Raw genomic sequence first — 15,301 nt, 5'->3', positions numbered from 1 at the left:
GAGGGTAGTCGGAGATATTTCCTCCTACATCTAAAACTAGCAGCATCACTTCTTTACTTTAAAGTAGAGCATTAACAACTGTCCATCCTAGCAGACAGCTAAATGAGGGTAGTCGGAGATATTTCCTCCTATATATAAAACTAGCAGCATCACTTCTTTACTTTAAAGTAGAGCATTAACAACTGTCCATCCTGGCAGCCAGCTAAACGAGGGTAGTCGGAGATATTTCCTCCTACATCTAAAACTAGCAGCATCACTTCTTTACTTTAAAGTAGAACATTAACAACTGTCCATCCTGGCAGACAGCTAAATGAGGGTAGTCGGAGATATTTCCTCCTACATCTAAAACTAGCAGCATCACTTCTTTACTTTAAAGTAGAGCATTAACAACTGTCCATCCTGGCAGACAGCTAAACGAGGGTAGTCGGAGATATTTCCTCCTACATCTAAAACTAGCAGCATCACTTCTTTACTTTAAAGTAGAACATTAACAACTGTCCATCCTGGCAGACAGCTAAATGAGGGTAGTCGGAGATATTTCCTCCTACATCTAAAACTGGCAGCATCACTTCTTTACTTTAAAGTAGAACATTAACAACTGTCCATCCTAGCAGCCAGCTAAACGAGGGTAGTCGGAGATATTTCCTCCTACATCTAAAACTAGCAGCATCACTTCTTTACTTTAAAGTAGAACATTAACAACTGTCCATCCTGGCAGACAGCTAAATGAGGGTAGTCGGAGATATTTCCTCCTACATCTAAAACTAGCAGCATCACTTCTTTACTTTAAAGTAGAGCATTAACAACTGTCCATCCTGGCAGACAGCTAAACGAGGGTAGTCAGAGATATTTCCTCCTACATCTAAAACTAGCAGCATCACTTCTTTACTTTAAAGTAGAGCATTAACAACTGTCCATCCTGGCAGACAGCTAAACGAGGGTAGTCAGAGATATTTCCTCCTACATCTAAAACTAGCAGCATCACTTCTTTACTTTAAAGGTGAAGGGCGGGACGTAGCCCAGTGGTAACGCGTTCACTCGATGTGCGGTCGGTTTAGGATCGATCGGTGGACCCATTGGGCTATTTCTCGTTCCAGCCAATACTCCACAACTGGTGTAACAAAGGCTGTGGTATGTACTATTCTGTCTGTGGGAGGTGCTGCTAATCGAAAAGAGTAGCCCATGAAGTGGTGACAGCGAGTTTCCTCTCTTAATATCTGTATGGTCCTTAATCATAAGACTGACGCCATATAACCGTAAATAAAATGTGTTGAGTGCATCCTTAAATAAAACATTTCCTTCCTTCCTTCCTTAAAGGTGAAGGATTGTTGCTTTTATATACATTTATTAGAACATGTGCTGTTTTATATGTTACTATAGTCAACAATGGGATTATATTTGGTGGTATATACCCTGTGAAGTGAAGATGGATAATTATACCTGAATAATTGTATGTATTTTTAACAAGTTTTGTATGATATATAGAAAAGTATTTCAGCAAGTAGTAAAATGTAATTCAATCCTAGTTACTGCCTGAAGTGCATTCAGTCACAGGATCGATCCCTGCATTCTGCTATATTCCTATTCTTTAATTCTGTTATAAAAAAAAATGCACGTGTGTTTGTAGGCAGATGATGAAGTTAATCTTAAAAAGCTTCACATCTGACTTAAAAAATTCTTCTTTTATTTCATATAATATAGTACATTTGGTACATATTTTATCTTGATTTAAATGTTTCACTTTCAGACATTAGTTCGGCCTTTTGTTGAGGCAATATTCCAGGAAACTATCACCTCAACTAGTGTCATTGAGGGACCCAATCCCAGCTTCAATGAGGAACTGCAACTTGTACTTGAGTAAGTGAAACTGGTTCCCACGTTTTAATTTCATAGAGCTTATCCTGAGCTCAGACTAAGTGCAGGTTCCCATTCTGTAATGGGATCATCTGAAGTTCCCAATCAAGTATACTGCACTTGAGTAAATTAATGTTTGCAGTAATGTTATGTATTCAAATGAACTGTTTGGTTCATTGAGTTACTGCTATGGTGAAGAATGTCTCAGTGAATAACAGAACTAAATGTTTATTCCATATCTTGAACAATAATATCTTTAATGGTAACAATTAAATACATAATATACATGTATTGCTTTAAAAAAAAGAGTAAAAAAGGAAGTTTATTATTTATGTTGCATTATACTATTTGTATATTGATTTTAATTTATGAAATGAGTGAAAATTAGTTTTATATTTGTGTGTTAATAATGAAAGTTTAAGGAATACATAGAGGTGTAATAATAAAAACTCAATGTATGTGTATTTAATATCTTCACCATTTTGTTTTACATTTTGGGGGAAACTGTTTTATTATAATAACTACATATTACTAATTTTTGAGGATTTAGTAGTAGCAGTTTGGTACAAAACAATTGAATTAAAGAAATATGAAACATACCCTATGTTTGTTTGTAGAGCCCCGGCTAATGACTACAGTTGTAAGTCTTTACAGAAGATTACAGACAGCGTTTACTTGAATCTGTTTGACGAGGTCATTCATAACGTTGGAGAGGTTAGTATTAGCATGGAAGGTATCTCTGGTACTTTAATTTACTCTTGACAGAGTACTGTAAAGCAGACATCACTATGACATGACCTGTACAAGACCAATTCAGCTGATTGCATTTTTTCTCATTCCAACCAGTGCACAACAACTGGTCAAAGACCGTGGTATGTGCTTTCTTGTCTGTGGAAAAGTGCATATAAAAGATCTTTTGCTATATTAAGAAAAATGTAGCAGGTTTCCTCTGATGACTATGTGTCAGAATGACCAAATGTTTGACATACAATAGCCAATGATTAATAAAATCAATGTGCTCTAAATGTGTTGTCAAACAAAACAAATGTGGGTTTTTTAAAATATATATACAAGACCAACAATCATTTCCAATGGATTTTGGGTCATGTTGAGCCACACAAAATATAGTGGTGATGGCTCAAAACTAGTATATCTAACAGCAAAGCCCACACACTAAGGATACTTTCATATGACCCAAATTCATTCCTAACAGATTCTGGCTTGTGTTGAGTCCCACAAGATCCATTGGCAATGGTTCAAAATTTGTGCGTCTCCAACAGGAAAGTCTGCACAGTTAGGAGATAGCATGGGACTAGTTAAAAGAAGATAGTCCTCAGGGTAAGCAAGTCTGGTCAGTATGTGGTCTTCTTAAATGGTAATAGGCAGCAACATTGCTGGTCAGGACTTTAAAAGTACCAGTGAGGTCTAACCAGCATGAATCATCATGGACCGGCCTCGGTGGCATCGTGGTTAGGCCATCGGTCTACAGGCTGGTAGGTACTGGGTTCAGATCCCAGTCGAGGCATGGGATTTTTAATCCAGATACCGACTCCAAATCCTGAGTGAGTGCTCCGCAAGGCTCAATGGGTAGGTGTAAACCACTTGCACCGACCAGTGATCCATAACTGGTTCAACAAAGGCCATGGTTTGTGCTATCCTGCCTGTGGGAAGCACAAATAAAAGATCCCTTGCTGCTAACCGGAAGAGTCTGACGCCATATAACCGTAAATAAAATGTGTTGAGTGCGTCGTTAAATAAAACATTTCTTTCTTTGTTTGAATCATCATGGACAGATCGTTGCAAACATTGGAGCTGTCCAGACTGTTGACTGTTGACAAGAGGTTATCAATGATTTGTTAATAGTGAGAGAGAACAGTCAGTGTAATGGTCTCACCCCCCCCCCCCAACCCCCCCCAACCCCACTGAGTTGTAGGCTTACTGTGGATTGAAGCCGGTACTAGGATAGGAACCCAACACATATCACCATACACATTATGGTTTAATACTTTATGGTTTAACAGTGGTAAAGTGTTTGCTTGATGTGCTGTCGGTCTGGGATCGATCCCCGTCGGTGGACCCATTGGGCTATTTCTCGTTCCAGCCAGTGCTCCACAACTGGTGTAACAAAGGCTGTGGTATGTACTACCCTGTCTGTAGGATGGTGCATATAAAAGATCCCTTGCTGCTAATCAAAAGAGTAGCCCACGAAGTGGCGACAATGGGTTTTCTCTCTCAATACCTGTGTGGTCCTTAACCATATGTCTGACGCCATATAACCGTAAATAAAATGTGTTGAGTGCGTCATTAAATAAAACATTTCCTTCCTTCCTTTATGGTTTAACAACTGTGCCATTGAGACTAGTCAGAAATGTTTAAGATATAGATTTTACTGTTTCATATTTTAGTTTGTATTATAACTATTGTTTTATAGGATGATGGGGAAAGAAGATCAACCGTTCATCAACGGATCGAACGGAAGTGGCTTGGATCTCTGCGTATTCCATTTTCCACTATTTACCTTAATTCAAAGGTATTCTCAAGATGTTTGCTAAATTAAGTATTTGCATGTAAATCTGGCTGTCATTAATGGAAAAATATTAACCCATTCATGCCAGTCATAATATATGTATAGTCTTTATGCAAATATAATTACAAACCTCCTTCTGTTATACAATTTATTCTATTCTGATTGGACGACGTCACTAATAAACTGAATGTTATCCTTCAGTAAACTTCAGAAAATGACATCATTATGCAAAATGGGTCATGGAAAGGACATTAGAAAGTGACAAAATAGAAGTGTAGTTTGTAATTATAATGTAATTTTTGTGAATTTATCAAAGTATAACAGGCACAAATTTAGTATAAAATAGCATAAAATACATTGATAAATTCACAAAAAATGACAAGCAATTAAATAATTTTATGTTCTTGCCAAGAACCATGAGTGTGGTGCAGCCATAATTTAAAATGTACTGAGGTGTTGTTAAACAAATTATCCTTCACTTTCCCATTCCAAGAGCTCCTTGTCAGATGCTGAAGGTTTGTGGCAAAGTGTATATAAAACATTTCTAATAATAGCAGTTTTGTATATTTGTACCATTTGATAATTTTTTTGATATGTTACCTAATTTCAAATTGATGGTATTTTCCATATTAACAAACCTATTAATTCATTATGTTACTTAATTTCAGATTAATTGTATTTTCCCTATTAACAAACCTGTTAATTCTTGATATGTAACTTTAATTTCAAATTGATGGTATTTTCTGTGTTAACAAACCTATTAATTCATTATGTTACTTAATTTCAGATTACTGGTATTTTCTGTGTTAGCAAACCTATTAATTCATGATGTTACTTAATTTCAGATTACTGGTATTTTCCGTGTTAACAAACCTATTAATTCTTAATTTCATATTGATAGTATTTTCCCTGTTAAAGTGACAGACCCTAGTTTTTTTTAAAAACTACGACATATTTTTCACTATTAAAGCTGTTTTTGATAATTATATGTTAGAAGTACTCCCATTTCATTATTTAGAATATTAATTTTCATACACCTGAATTGGTTCTGGTTAATCAAGTTTTTGCAATACCCCAAAATACATTTATCATAATTCTAAAAAAGCATATTCATCTGAGAAGTAATGGTTATCGAGACAAGCTCTATGTATTTTCAGACCGCATTTCCCCACATCACAGATTTTAGCTTCTCTCTGTTACAACCATATCCAAATGTGTGTTGTAGATTTGTAGATTAACTGAACTTAGTGTCCACTTTTACAAGCTGAAACTAGGGTCTGCACCTTTAACAAACCTATTAATTCTTGATATGTAATTTAATTTCAGATTGATGGTATTTTCCGTGTTAACAAACCTCCGATTCTGCTTGGCTACACTACTAAAGAGTCAGCTACTGACACCTACCTGCAGCTGTTCATTACCACTCAGCCACCACTGAAAATACCAGAACCAGTAAAATACAAGGTAAGTAGTAGGGGCGGATTTTGGGGTGGGTGGTTTGCTCATATTATTAACACCTGGATACATCTTAAGTAGTAGGGTTGAGGTCAGTTGGCTTGCTTATATAAATAAAATCCTGATTCTTCTTAAGTAGTGGTGGGGGGGGGGGGGGGTGTAAGGAAGAGTGGTTTGCTCTATTAACCAACTTTGATTCTTCTTAATGAGTGGGGTTGAGGTTGTTGTTTGTTCATATTGACAAAACTAATTCTTCTTAAGTAGTGGTGGCGGGTTGTTTGTTTGTATTGACAAAACTCTGATTCTTCTTAACTACATGTAGTTGGTGCTGGGGTGGAGGCGGGGGTGGAGGAGTGGGCAGGAACAGTGGCATTTTGTTTGCTTGTATTTACAAAAATCAAAATCTATAAAATAGCTAAAAATAATGTTTTGTGCGTCTTGACTAAAGTGTCTTCTTAGTTCAGTTTCCATTCCCACGAGTGCACCGCAGCTGGTATATCAAAGGCTGTGGTATGTACTGTTCTGTCTGTGGAAAAGCGCATATAAAAGATCCCATGCTGCTAATGGAAAAATGTAGCCGATTTTCTCTAAGACTAGCAGTCAAAATTACCAAATGTTTGACATCCAATAGCCGATGATTAATTTAATTAATTAATGTGCTCTAGTGGTGTTGTTAAACAAAGCAAACTTCAACTTTCTTAGCTCAAGTTTGACTAGATATAATCATAATTTTACCAAATGATTAAAACAAATTTGTCCACCTTGCCTGACTATAGATATACAGCAGGGTGCGACAAATCCACTAGCCCTCGGTCCCAGCTAGTGAATATATTATCTGGACTAGTGGAAACTATCAACTGCATTACTATAATACATAGGGCACTAGCCAAAGCTTCTATAAGGGCTAGTGACTTTCTTAAAGGAGACCGGACACCAAAAGACATGTGTGTAATGGATTAAGTTAGCGTCAAAGACCGCATTACTCTAACGCCCGGCTTGCTGCAAGGCACCGGTCAGCTGCATGTCTTAGGTTTGGGGTAAAAACAGAAGTGGGCGGGATTATGCATAGATCTGAACGAAAGCGAGGCAATACGTCATCGGTGAGAGTTACCAAGCAATACCGGTATACGTGTTGATTCTTTGGTTGTGCCTTTTAGTCGTCTTTTCTGTTCTTTTTTTGTCTCCAGGTTTATCGGAAATTTAATTTACAAGATAATTAGTGTTATTATATACTGTCGACGTAATTATATGATGGTTAACTGTGCAGTGTTTAACTGCAACAGTAACAGCAATGCATCCCAAGAAACGGTCAACATCATGATTTTGATTTCCAAAAAAACTAAAGTTGTTTTAAAACATGGACACATGATTGTCGTCGAACGAGCTTTACACCAACTAAATACAGCAGGTTATGGTACATTTACAATGTGAAAATTAAAACAAGTATGTACTTAAGATATACATTAAATATTGCAATTTGTTCACATACGAATATTTAAACTTCACATTTATTTACCTATAATTACCAAATTAATTTTCACCGACAGCCCATAACGACTACATACTAACGTCTCTTAATCTAGTTGGTTTGTTAACCTTATAACAAAACACCTTCAAAACGTGAATTATTATGTTAGTTAACAATGTTTATAGTCAGTTCAGTATATTGTCATTAAAATTAAAATGCTATCACTTTGGCAGGAACAACATATGTACTGTGGCCAGAAGGAATGATGGTTAATTAGTTTTAAAGCTAATGTCGATTATTAAACATAATAAAATTGTACTTTTCAATGCTTTCTGTATGTCATATTAAAAATACTCTACACCAAATCATTATTTTAATACCTACCCTGGGTTTCTGCCAGAGGGTGCGGAGGGTAAACTTACATGTATGTACTAAATAATCTCAGAAATTAATATGTATATATATATATATATAATGTTTTATTTTTTCGATAGATTATAGTAACATAATTGCTGTTTAAAATTTATAAAAGTGCATGAAATAAAATGTTCAATAAAAAACCCATTTCAAACCTATAACCACCCAATATACTCCTTTGAATATATTTAGTTTTTACAGGCCTGCAGGAACGACTTGGGGAGGGGGGGGGGGGGGGGGTACTGACAGACCGGGTATAAACTCTACATCAGATTTTGGTTACAATGGCAAAACTTAATGTGATAAAGAAAAGCTCACAAGTGGAGGGCACCCCCCCCCCCCCCCCCCCCCCCCCCCCCCCCCCCCCCCAGTTCCTACGGGCCTGTTTTATTATGTACCCTCAAATTATTTTCTGGCAGAAAACCTGGTACCTTTGGCAGAGGTTGAAACAATTGGTCGTCTAATTTTCAACTGTTACCATAAAATAATATAATTAATCACTTTTGGCATCTAGCAATTTAAACCAAAATTAACAATAGTTACCGCATGGAATAAGCATCATATATTATTTTGTTTTACCTGTAATATATTTTCATCAGGACTTCCTTCTTTCTCCATGAATGATTAAAGAAAATAACACTGGATATATTGTAGTTATTTTTATTTTATTCCAATATATAACAAAATATAACAAATGTGTTTTATGTCAGTATGTGGAGCAAATTACCTGAAACAGTTGGTTTGAAATCATGATTACAAAATCCTAAAGATAAAAGGAACTGGTTCCTAACCTCACCCTCTACATAGTATCTACATTTGTATAGGCCTGTAGGAACGATATTTGAAGTGGGGGAGGGGGGAGGGGGAAAACAGTCTCTAGTGAGGGATACAAACTAGATTTTTATCTTTATATCATCTTTATTTATGCAAAGTAATGAAAACTTAAAGATACATTTTCATCCTAGAGTGTGTGGTGGAGAACAAGCCCCTAGGCCCGCCCCTCCCCAGTTCCTACGGGTCTGTTGTATTTTATATTAATAAATGCAAAGACTACATAATAATAGTGTCGATAAGACATATTAGTTGTAAAGTGATTGTCAGTATGCGGCAACAGTATAATATTTTCCAACATTTCTGTGTTTCTGTACCCAGCCGGGTTTCGGCAAACTGGTAACACATTTTCTTAATAATTAAAAATACACGGTTTAACCACACACACACATTAAAACTTGGAGGGTAACTAGTTAAGAGAACAAAGTTTTTTGTTAAATTATTATATCTTGCTTTGGTGAGGAGGGGACGCCTGCGAAATCGGCCTGTGGAATATCCACTGACGTGTCATATTTAAATCTATGCTGAACAAGATTTATGATGAAATATTATTAAATTTTGTGTGCTTTTCTTCTAATTAGGTCCATTTGCTTCAGTTTACATTAAAAATGTCATAAAAAATTATGTTTTAAAAAATGCTTGTATGCTAGTCTATGACCGTGTGGCTTCCTTGTCTTCGTCGGCAGTTGATTCATCTGAATTTTCATCTAAGACAACATTTCCAGGATTAGGGACAAAGTCTCTGATAAGTGGTTCAAACTGATACGGTTTAATGCCATTAGCACAAGCTGGGCACAATTCTTCGTCACTCGAATCGCTAAGTTCGTCCATGCTGCTTGGTAGTTTCTTCAGTTTTCCTCTCATCGATGACGTCACGGGTCTAGCTCATCAATTGTCGACAGTTTCCGGCAAACGTCGAAAATCGGCGAAAACCCCCCCCAACCAAGACTGGCACGCTTAACTTAGTCAATAAGGGGAGCGCGGTAGTTGCGTGTTGTGGTTTATGACGGCAAACAATTCATTACGCCTTATATATGGTTTGGTGTCCGGTCTCCTTTAAACATTTGTCGAACACTGTAATAATACAGATTCTTCCTTCTTTGATTTAAGCTGTAATGTTTCACTGCAGTTCCCATCCAATGAGAAAGAAAAGTTACTGGAGAGAGCGGAGATTTGGCAGATTGAAGTGGAGACGAAGTATCCCAAACGTCAGTACATGACGACTGTGGTGGATATGAACTGCAAGACCGTGTTTGTCTCACGCTATCTGAAATCACTGAAACCACCGGAGGAAATTCTCGCTGGTGGTCCAGTATGTACTTTTTTCTTTTGTTTTCCTTCTTGTTCTCTTTTAAATTTCTGATGATGATGCAATATGTACACTTTTAAATTTGTCTTGATGCTACTTAGAACCCATCAATTTACCGGGAGCTGCTACTCTGGATCCCCATCCCACCCTGAGACTAGGGAGAGTCATATTTAGCTCCCTTAGCATGTGAATTAAACAAAGTACTACAAAAAATGTCAAAATGATTAAATATCAAAGCTCAGTGTGGTAATATTTTAAATGACTCCTCATAATCTAATTTTGGGAAGCAATTAATCACTTCCTTAATTGTATTTTTCACAGCGAGGTCTGGCTACTGCATACATTTTTTAAATTGAGTTTTGAATGTTGCTGATGCAAGTAGTACAACTTTTCAAAACCGTGCAACATTTTCTTAACCTTTTGTCTGTCAGTTTCATTTCTGGTTCTCATTAAGTTAAATTGAAATTTTCTAATTATTTTTTTTTTTATCACATTTTAAAATCATTTCAAAGATGTACCATTATTTCATAAGTTATGTTACACATCGTATGTAACAATATTTGTTAGAAACAATTGTAGATAAACATAAATATGTACCACTAGTTATCATGAAAATACATAAACTTATGAAATGTTTTATATAGTCGAACATTTACTTTTTTAGTCATATACCAGCCTTTTTGTAGCAATTTGAATGGAAAAAACCAACCTAGTTACTGCTAATTCTTTCCAAAAAGTAGTTATTTTCTTTGTTTTAATTTGCAGGAGCTGGTTGCATGGTATGTTTCATTGATTCCATTTGTCTCGGATGCATTTATCTTCCCTGGTATGAGTGACATCTGGAGCACGTGTGATGTGAGTATCGCTGTATCATCACTTTAATATGAATTTTAGCACTATCCCAAAACTGTTCTAGTCTTTGTTCTTTAATAACTCCTTACTTTACATGACCTTACAAATATTTTTAGATTTTTTTTTTTTTATCCGACTTCATTTCCATCCCTATTAATATTTCATCCAACTATTGTGGAAAATAAGCTAAACTAATTTGGCATTACTTGCATGAATTCCCCCCTCCCCCACCTACCAAACCACTTATATTATAAAATAAACTGAAACGGATTTCCTGTTACTTGATTTAGAATTTATAGTTGGTTAAATGTTTGTGATAGTTACAGGTTTCAAGCCTCCATCCCCTCCAAGATGTTATTTATTTCCAAAGTTTTGCTGTGTCTCTTTAAAGCCACTTATTCTGGTTCTTCAGGTACATACATTTTTTCCCCCATCTTATTCTAGCCTCTAGGTAACATAGTGCATTTGTGTTTTGCATAAAATGCATTTGGAGGTACTACAAATAGTAGAGGACTGTTCAGGAGCTTAATTCGCGGTTGCTGGCTAAACCGTATTTTTACACCTAACATTAAATGAATGTGATACGATATGATATGATGGAAATCAGTTAAATTAATCATGAGCATTCACCCTCCTGAGTAGGGTCTCCACGAGTACTCTGGCACGTGCCGAGTCTAGCTCGAGTACCCATACTAGGTGGAATATAGTGATATAATGCAATGGACAATGTAGGACAATAATTTCAGCAGTAAATAATCAGCGATATAGTTTACACAATTATATGATCATGTGCTAGTATCTCTTTTTAAACTGGCCGTCCGTCCCGCCACCACACTGAATATAGTGTTTTTTTAAATGCAATACAATAGCATGATTTGGCATCCATGTTCAGCGCTGGAATTAAGATGGCAAAATGCTATTTTACTTTATTCCTTAGTCTCATTATCTAGTGTTAGTGTCGTTACTCGGGTCCGCGTCGAGTTTGACCCTTGAGTACTCAAGTCCAGTATTTTGGACTCTTGGAGGCCCTACTCCTGAGCATAGATAAAGACAAACAGAAACACACTAGATTTGACAAAACAAATAAGTAACAAAAAGGTAAGTAATTGGAAATTTAATACTTTAAAGAAAAAAGCATTACAGTTATTAGCTGCAAATATTTTACCATCAATACATGTACATGTAACTAGGGTCAGCGCTTTTATAGGGAGAGTAAACTAAAACATGAGCCTTATGTGTTGGAAAGATGCATACTCAAGCAGTAATTTTCGACAAGGTGCTTCTCTTGATCAAACTGACTTGTAAAACAACATAAATGATGTGATAATATAATAAACTATTTAACTAAATATATTTCAAGTTGCATTAATGGAACGAAATGGGGTTATAGTATTTTTCTCTGTGAAATAATCCAAAGGAAAAATGTACACTATTAGGCCTATTGGTATGCTACGTTGGAGCAAGAACGACAACCCACGATACCCAAGTGATAATTTTCTTTTCTTTGGGACTAAGTAATTGGTCAGTTCTGTAGTTTTTGATGGGAAAATCTACTTAATCAATAGTTTTACAGAACTATTTACAGTAATAAACCATGTTCATTTCCATTTTAGGAGTGACAGGTAATATTACACAATACCAGTATGTATTTTTGTCTAGACAGCGTCAATTAATTGGCTTGTTTAGTTACCAATCAAATACACACCTGCCAATCAGGAATCACAGGTAGAGAATAGACCAATTAACTAAGAAAACACTCTGTGTATCATTTCAGTACGTAGGTTAATGCATGGACAAAACATGGTATAATTATTTCGACTTGTTGTGTAGCCACTTTGACAATGGTGGTTTATTTTGTATTGAAAAATAATATATACTTATTGCTGGCTTACTGAGATGTATATTATTACAGAACATTGCAATGCATGCCTATTTTATCATCTCGCAAAAACCAGTGAGATTTGTTTCTCTAGTTCTAAGATTCATTCCTGACATTATGCATTAAGTACTACACACTGGAATGACACAAAATGGCTGCGTCCATTATACATTGTATCTAATAGCCGTCACATTTAACTGTTTTATTAATTAAATAATATACTTGTTGATATTAAGCAATAATGTGCATTATATATTGTTAAATATGCATACATGTACTAGTCCAAAAGCCTTGGTTAAGCATTCCTTTAAGATGTACCTCCTGACTCTTATTACGTTTTGCAGAGTTTTTAATTTATTTTAGATCTGTTTTATTTGCAGCAATTCATTCAGTTGTTAGCCGGGGATGAGGAGGAACATGCAGTCTTGTTGGCCAACTACTTCATGTCGATGGGCAAAATAACCTGGCTTGTTACAGGTCAGTACATAGGTTTTTATTATACTTAAAATAATTGTGATGGTGGTGGTGATGTTTATCATGATAAAGATAGTGGTGGTGATGATGGTGATGGTGATGTTGATTATAATGATGATGGTGATGGTGATGTTGATTATAATGATGATGGTGATGGTGATGTTGATTATAATGATGATGGTGATGGTGATGTTGATTATAATGATGATGGTGATGGTGATGTTGATTATAGTGATGATGGTGATGGTGATGGTGATTATAATGATGATGGTGATGGTGATTATAATGATGATGGTGATTATAATGATGATGGTGATGGTGATTATAATGATGATGGTGATGGTGATGTTGATTATAATGATGATGGTGATGGTGATGTTGATTATAGTGGTGATGGTGATGGTGATGGTGATTATAATGATGATGGTGATGGTGATGGTGATGGTGATGGTGATGGTGATTATAATGATGATGGTGATGGTGATTATAATGATGATGGTGATGGTGATTATAATGATGATGGTGATGGTGATGTTGATTATAATGATGATGGTGATGGTGATGTTGATTATAGTGATGATGGTGATGGTGATGGTGATTATAATGATGATGGTGATGGTGATGGTGATTATAATGATGATGGTGATTATAATGATGATGGTGATGGTGATTATAATGATGATGGTGATGGTGATTATAATGATGATGGTGATGGTGATTATAATGATGATGGTGATGGTGATGTTGATTATGATGGTGATGGTGATGTTGATTATAATGATGATGGTGATGGTGATGTTGATTATAATGATGATGGTGATGGTGATGTTGATTATAATGATGATGGTGATGGTGATGTTGATTATAATGATGATGGTGATGGTGATGTTGATTATAATGATGATGGTGATGGTGATGGTGATTATAATGATGATGGTAATGTTGATTATAATGATGATGGTGATGGTGATGGTGATTATAATGATGATGGTGATGTTGATTATAATGATGGTGGTGATGATTATAATGATGGTGGTGATGAAGGTGATGGTTGTGATGTTGATGATGATTAATTATGTTTTTGATAATAATTAAATGAAACGTGCTTGTATGTGTATGTACTGTAAATATATTATGTATTGGGTCATGAAAGTTTTGTGAGTGGTCAACATATTCAAGTTCAATTATACTGAAAGATATTTTTCTGGTTACTAAAATTTAGTGGTTTGGTTATATAGGTGTGCACACAGTTTTCTGTTAAAATGTTAGATGAACAATTCAGCAGGTGTTGTCCAAATAAAAATTGAATTTAAATAAATCTGACCATTTTCGACACCTGATTGTTTTTATTATTGCTAAGAATCTATATAGAATAACCCTTTTCTAAATCTTTAATGGCAATGCTCCTAACTGAACTACAAAAAAGTTATTTTTTTCTTCTAGGAACGGCCATCCCTGAGGGCCCCACATGCTATGTTATGACCAAAGAAAATGAACAAGAGTATACCATCTGGAACGCTGGAACAGCCGAGAGTTTTAGTCAGAGGGATAGTCGCTGTCCACTCCTATCTATTGGATGTCTCATCAGCCATGAAAATGTAAGCTCACATCTCATGATTCCCCCTCTGCCCCAACTTGTTTAGAAAATGGACTGTTAATCATGGTTGGAGTGAGAAAATACTCGATCACTCACCCCTCCGACTGCCAAAAATGTTTAGTTGAAATAACTGGAATTGTATTAAATATTTGTGAAGATGTGTTTACATTATGGCTTCATATTTTACATGATGTATGCATTAAAAACAAGGTTACATGGCAGTGTACCTACTAAATTGCTTTTAAATATATATATATACATTTTTTATTTGTCCCCAAATTATTTTATTATTTTAAATCAGATTACATAGTCCTCGGATCCCACTTGTTACCAATATTTTGGTATAAAAAGTTAATTTTGTATTTAGAAAAGGTAATTTTTTACTCAAGTAGATACTTTGAGAAACTACCACAATATTGACATTGCTGGCATAGTTGTTAAACCATCAGCTTCAATGTGCCACGTTCACATCCTAGTACAGGTTTCTGTTGAGAGTGAAATCTAATGGCCCAGTGAAGAGATGTCAGCCCTCTACACCGAGTTCTCTTTCATTAACCTTTTCATTGCTGGCATAGTTGTTAAACTGTCAGCTTCAATGTGCCAATTTCACATCCTAGTACAGGTTTCTGTTCAGAGTG

General features: G+C 35.7%; 1 protein-coding gene across 1 annotated transcript in view; it reads left to right on the top strand.

Annotated features, from left to right (window-relative positions):
- Positions 1-15,301, top strand: part of LOC121375449 (coiled-coil and C2 domain-containing protein 2A-like) — a 62,014-nt gene that overhangs the window by 39,398 nt on the left and 7,315 nt on the right. The window contains exons 32-39 of the mRNA XM_041502912.1: positions 1,748-1,857; positions 2,472-2,568; positions 4,286-4,384; positions 5,708-5,845; positions 9,682-9,864; positions 10,627-10,716; positions 12,973-13,069; positions 14,510-14,664. Coding sequence (XP_041358846.1) covers positions 1,748-1,857; positions 2,472-2,568; positions 4,286-4,384; positions 5,708-5,845; positions 9,682-9,864; positions 10,627-10,716; positions 12,973-13,069; positions 14,510-14,664 — 969 coding nt within the window. The remainder of the gene's footprint in view (positions 1-1,747; positions 1,858-2,471; positions 2,569-4,285; positions 4,385-5,707; positions 5,846-9,681; positions 9,865-10,626; positions 10,717-12,972; positions 13,070-14,509; positions 14,665-15,301) is intronic.

Source organism: Gigantopelta aegis, chromosome 6, assembly GCF_016097555.1.
Source record: "Gigantopelta aegis isolate Gae_Host chromosome 6, Gae_host_genome, whole genome shotgun sequence".
In the NCBI taxonomy this organism is placed as follows: Eukaryota; Metazoa; Mollusca; class Gastropoda; order Neomphalida; family Peltospiridae; genus Gigantopelta; species Gigantopelta aegis.
Note: the sequence above shows the minus strand (reverse complement) of the source record. Positions and strands in the feature narration are given on the sequence as shown.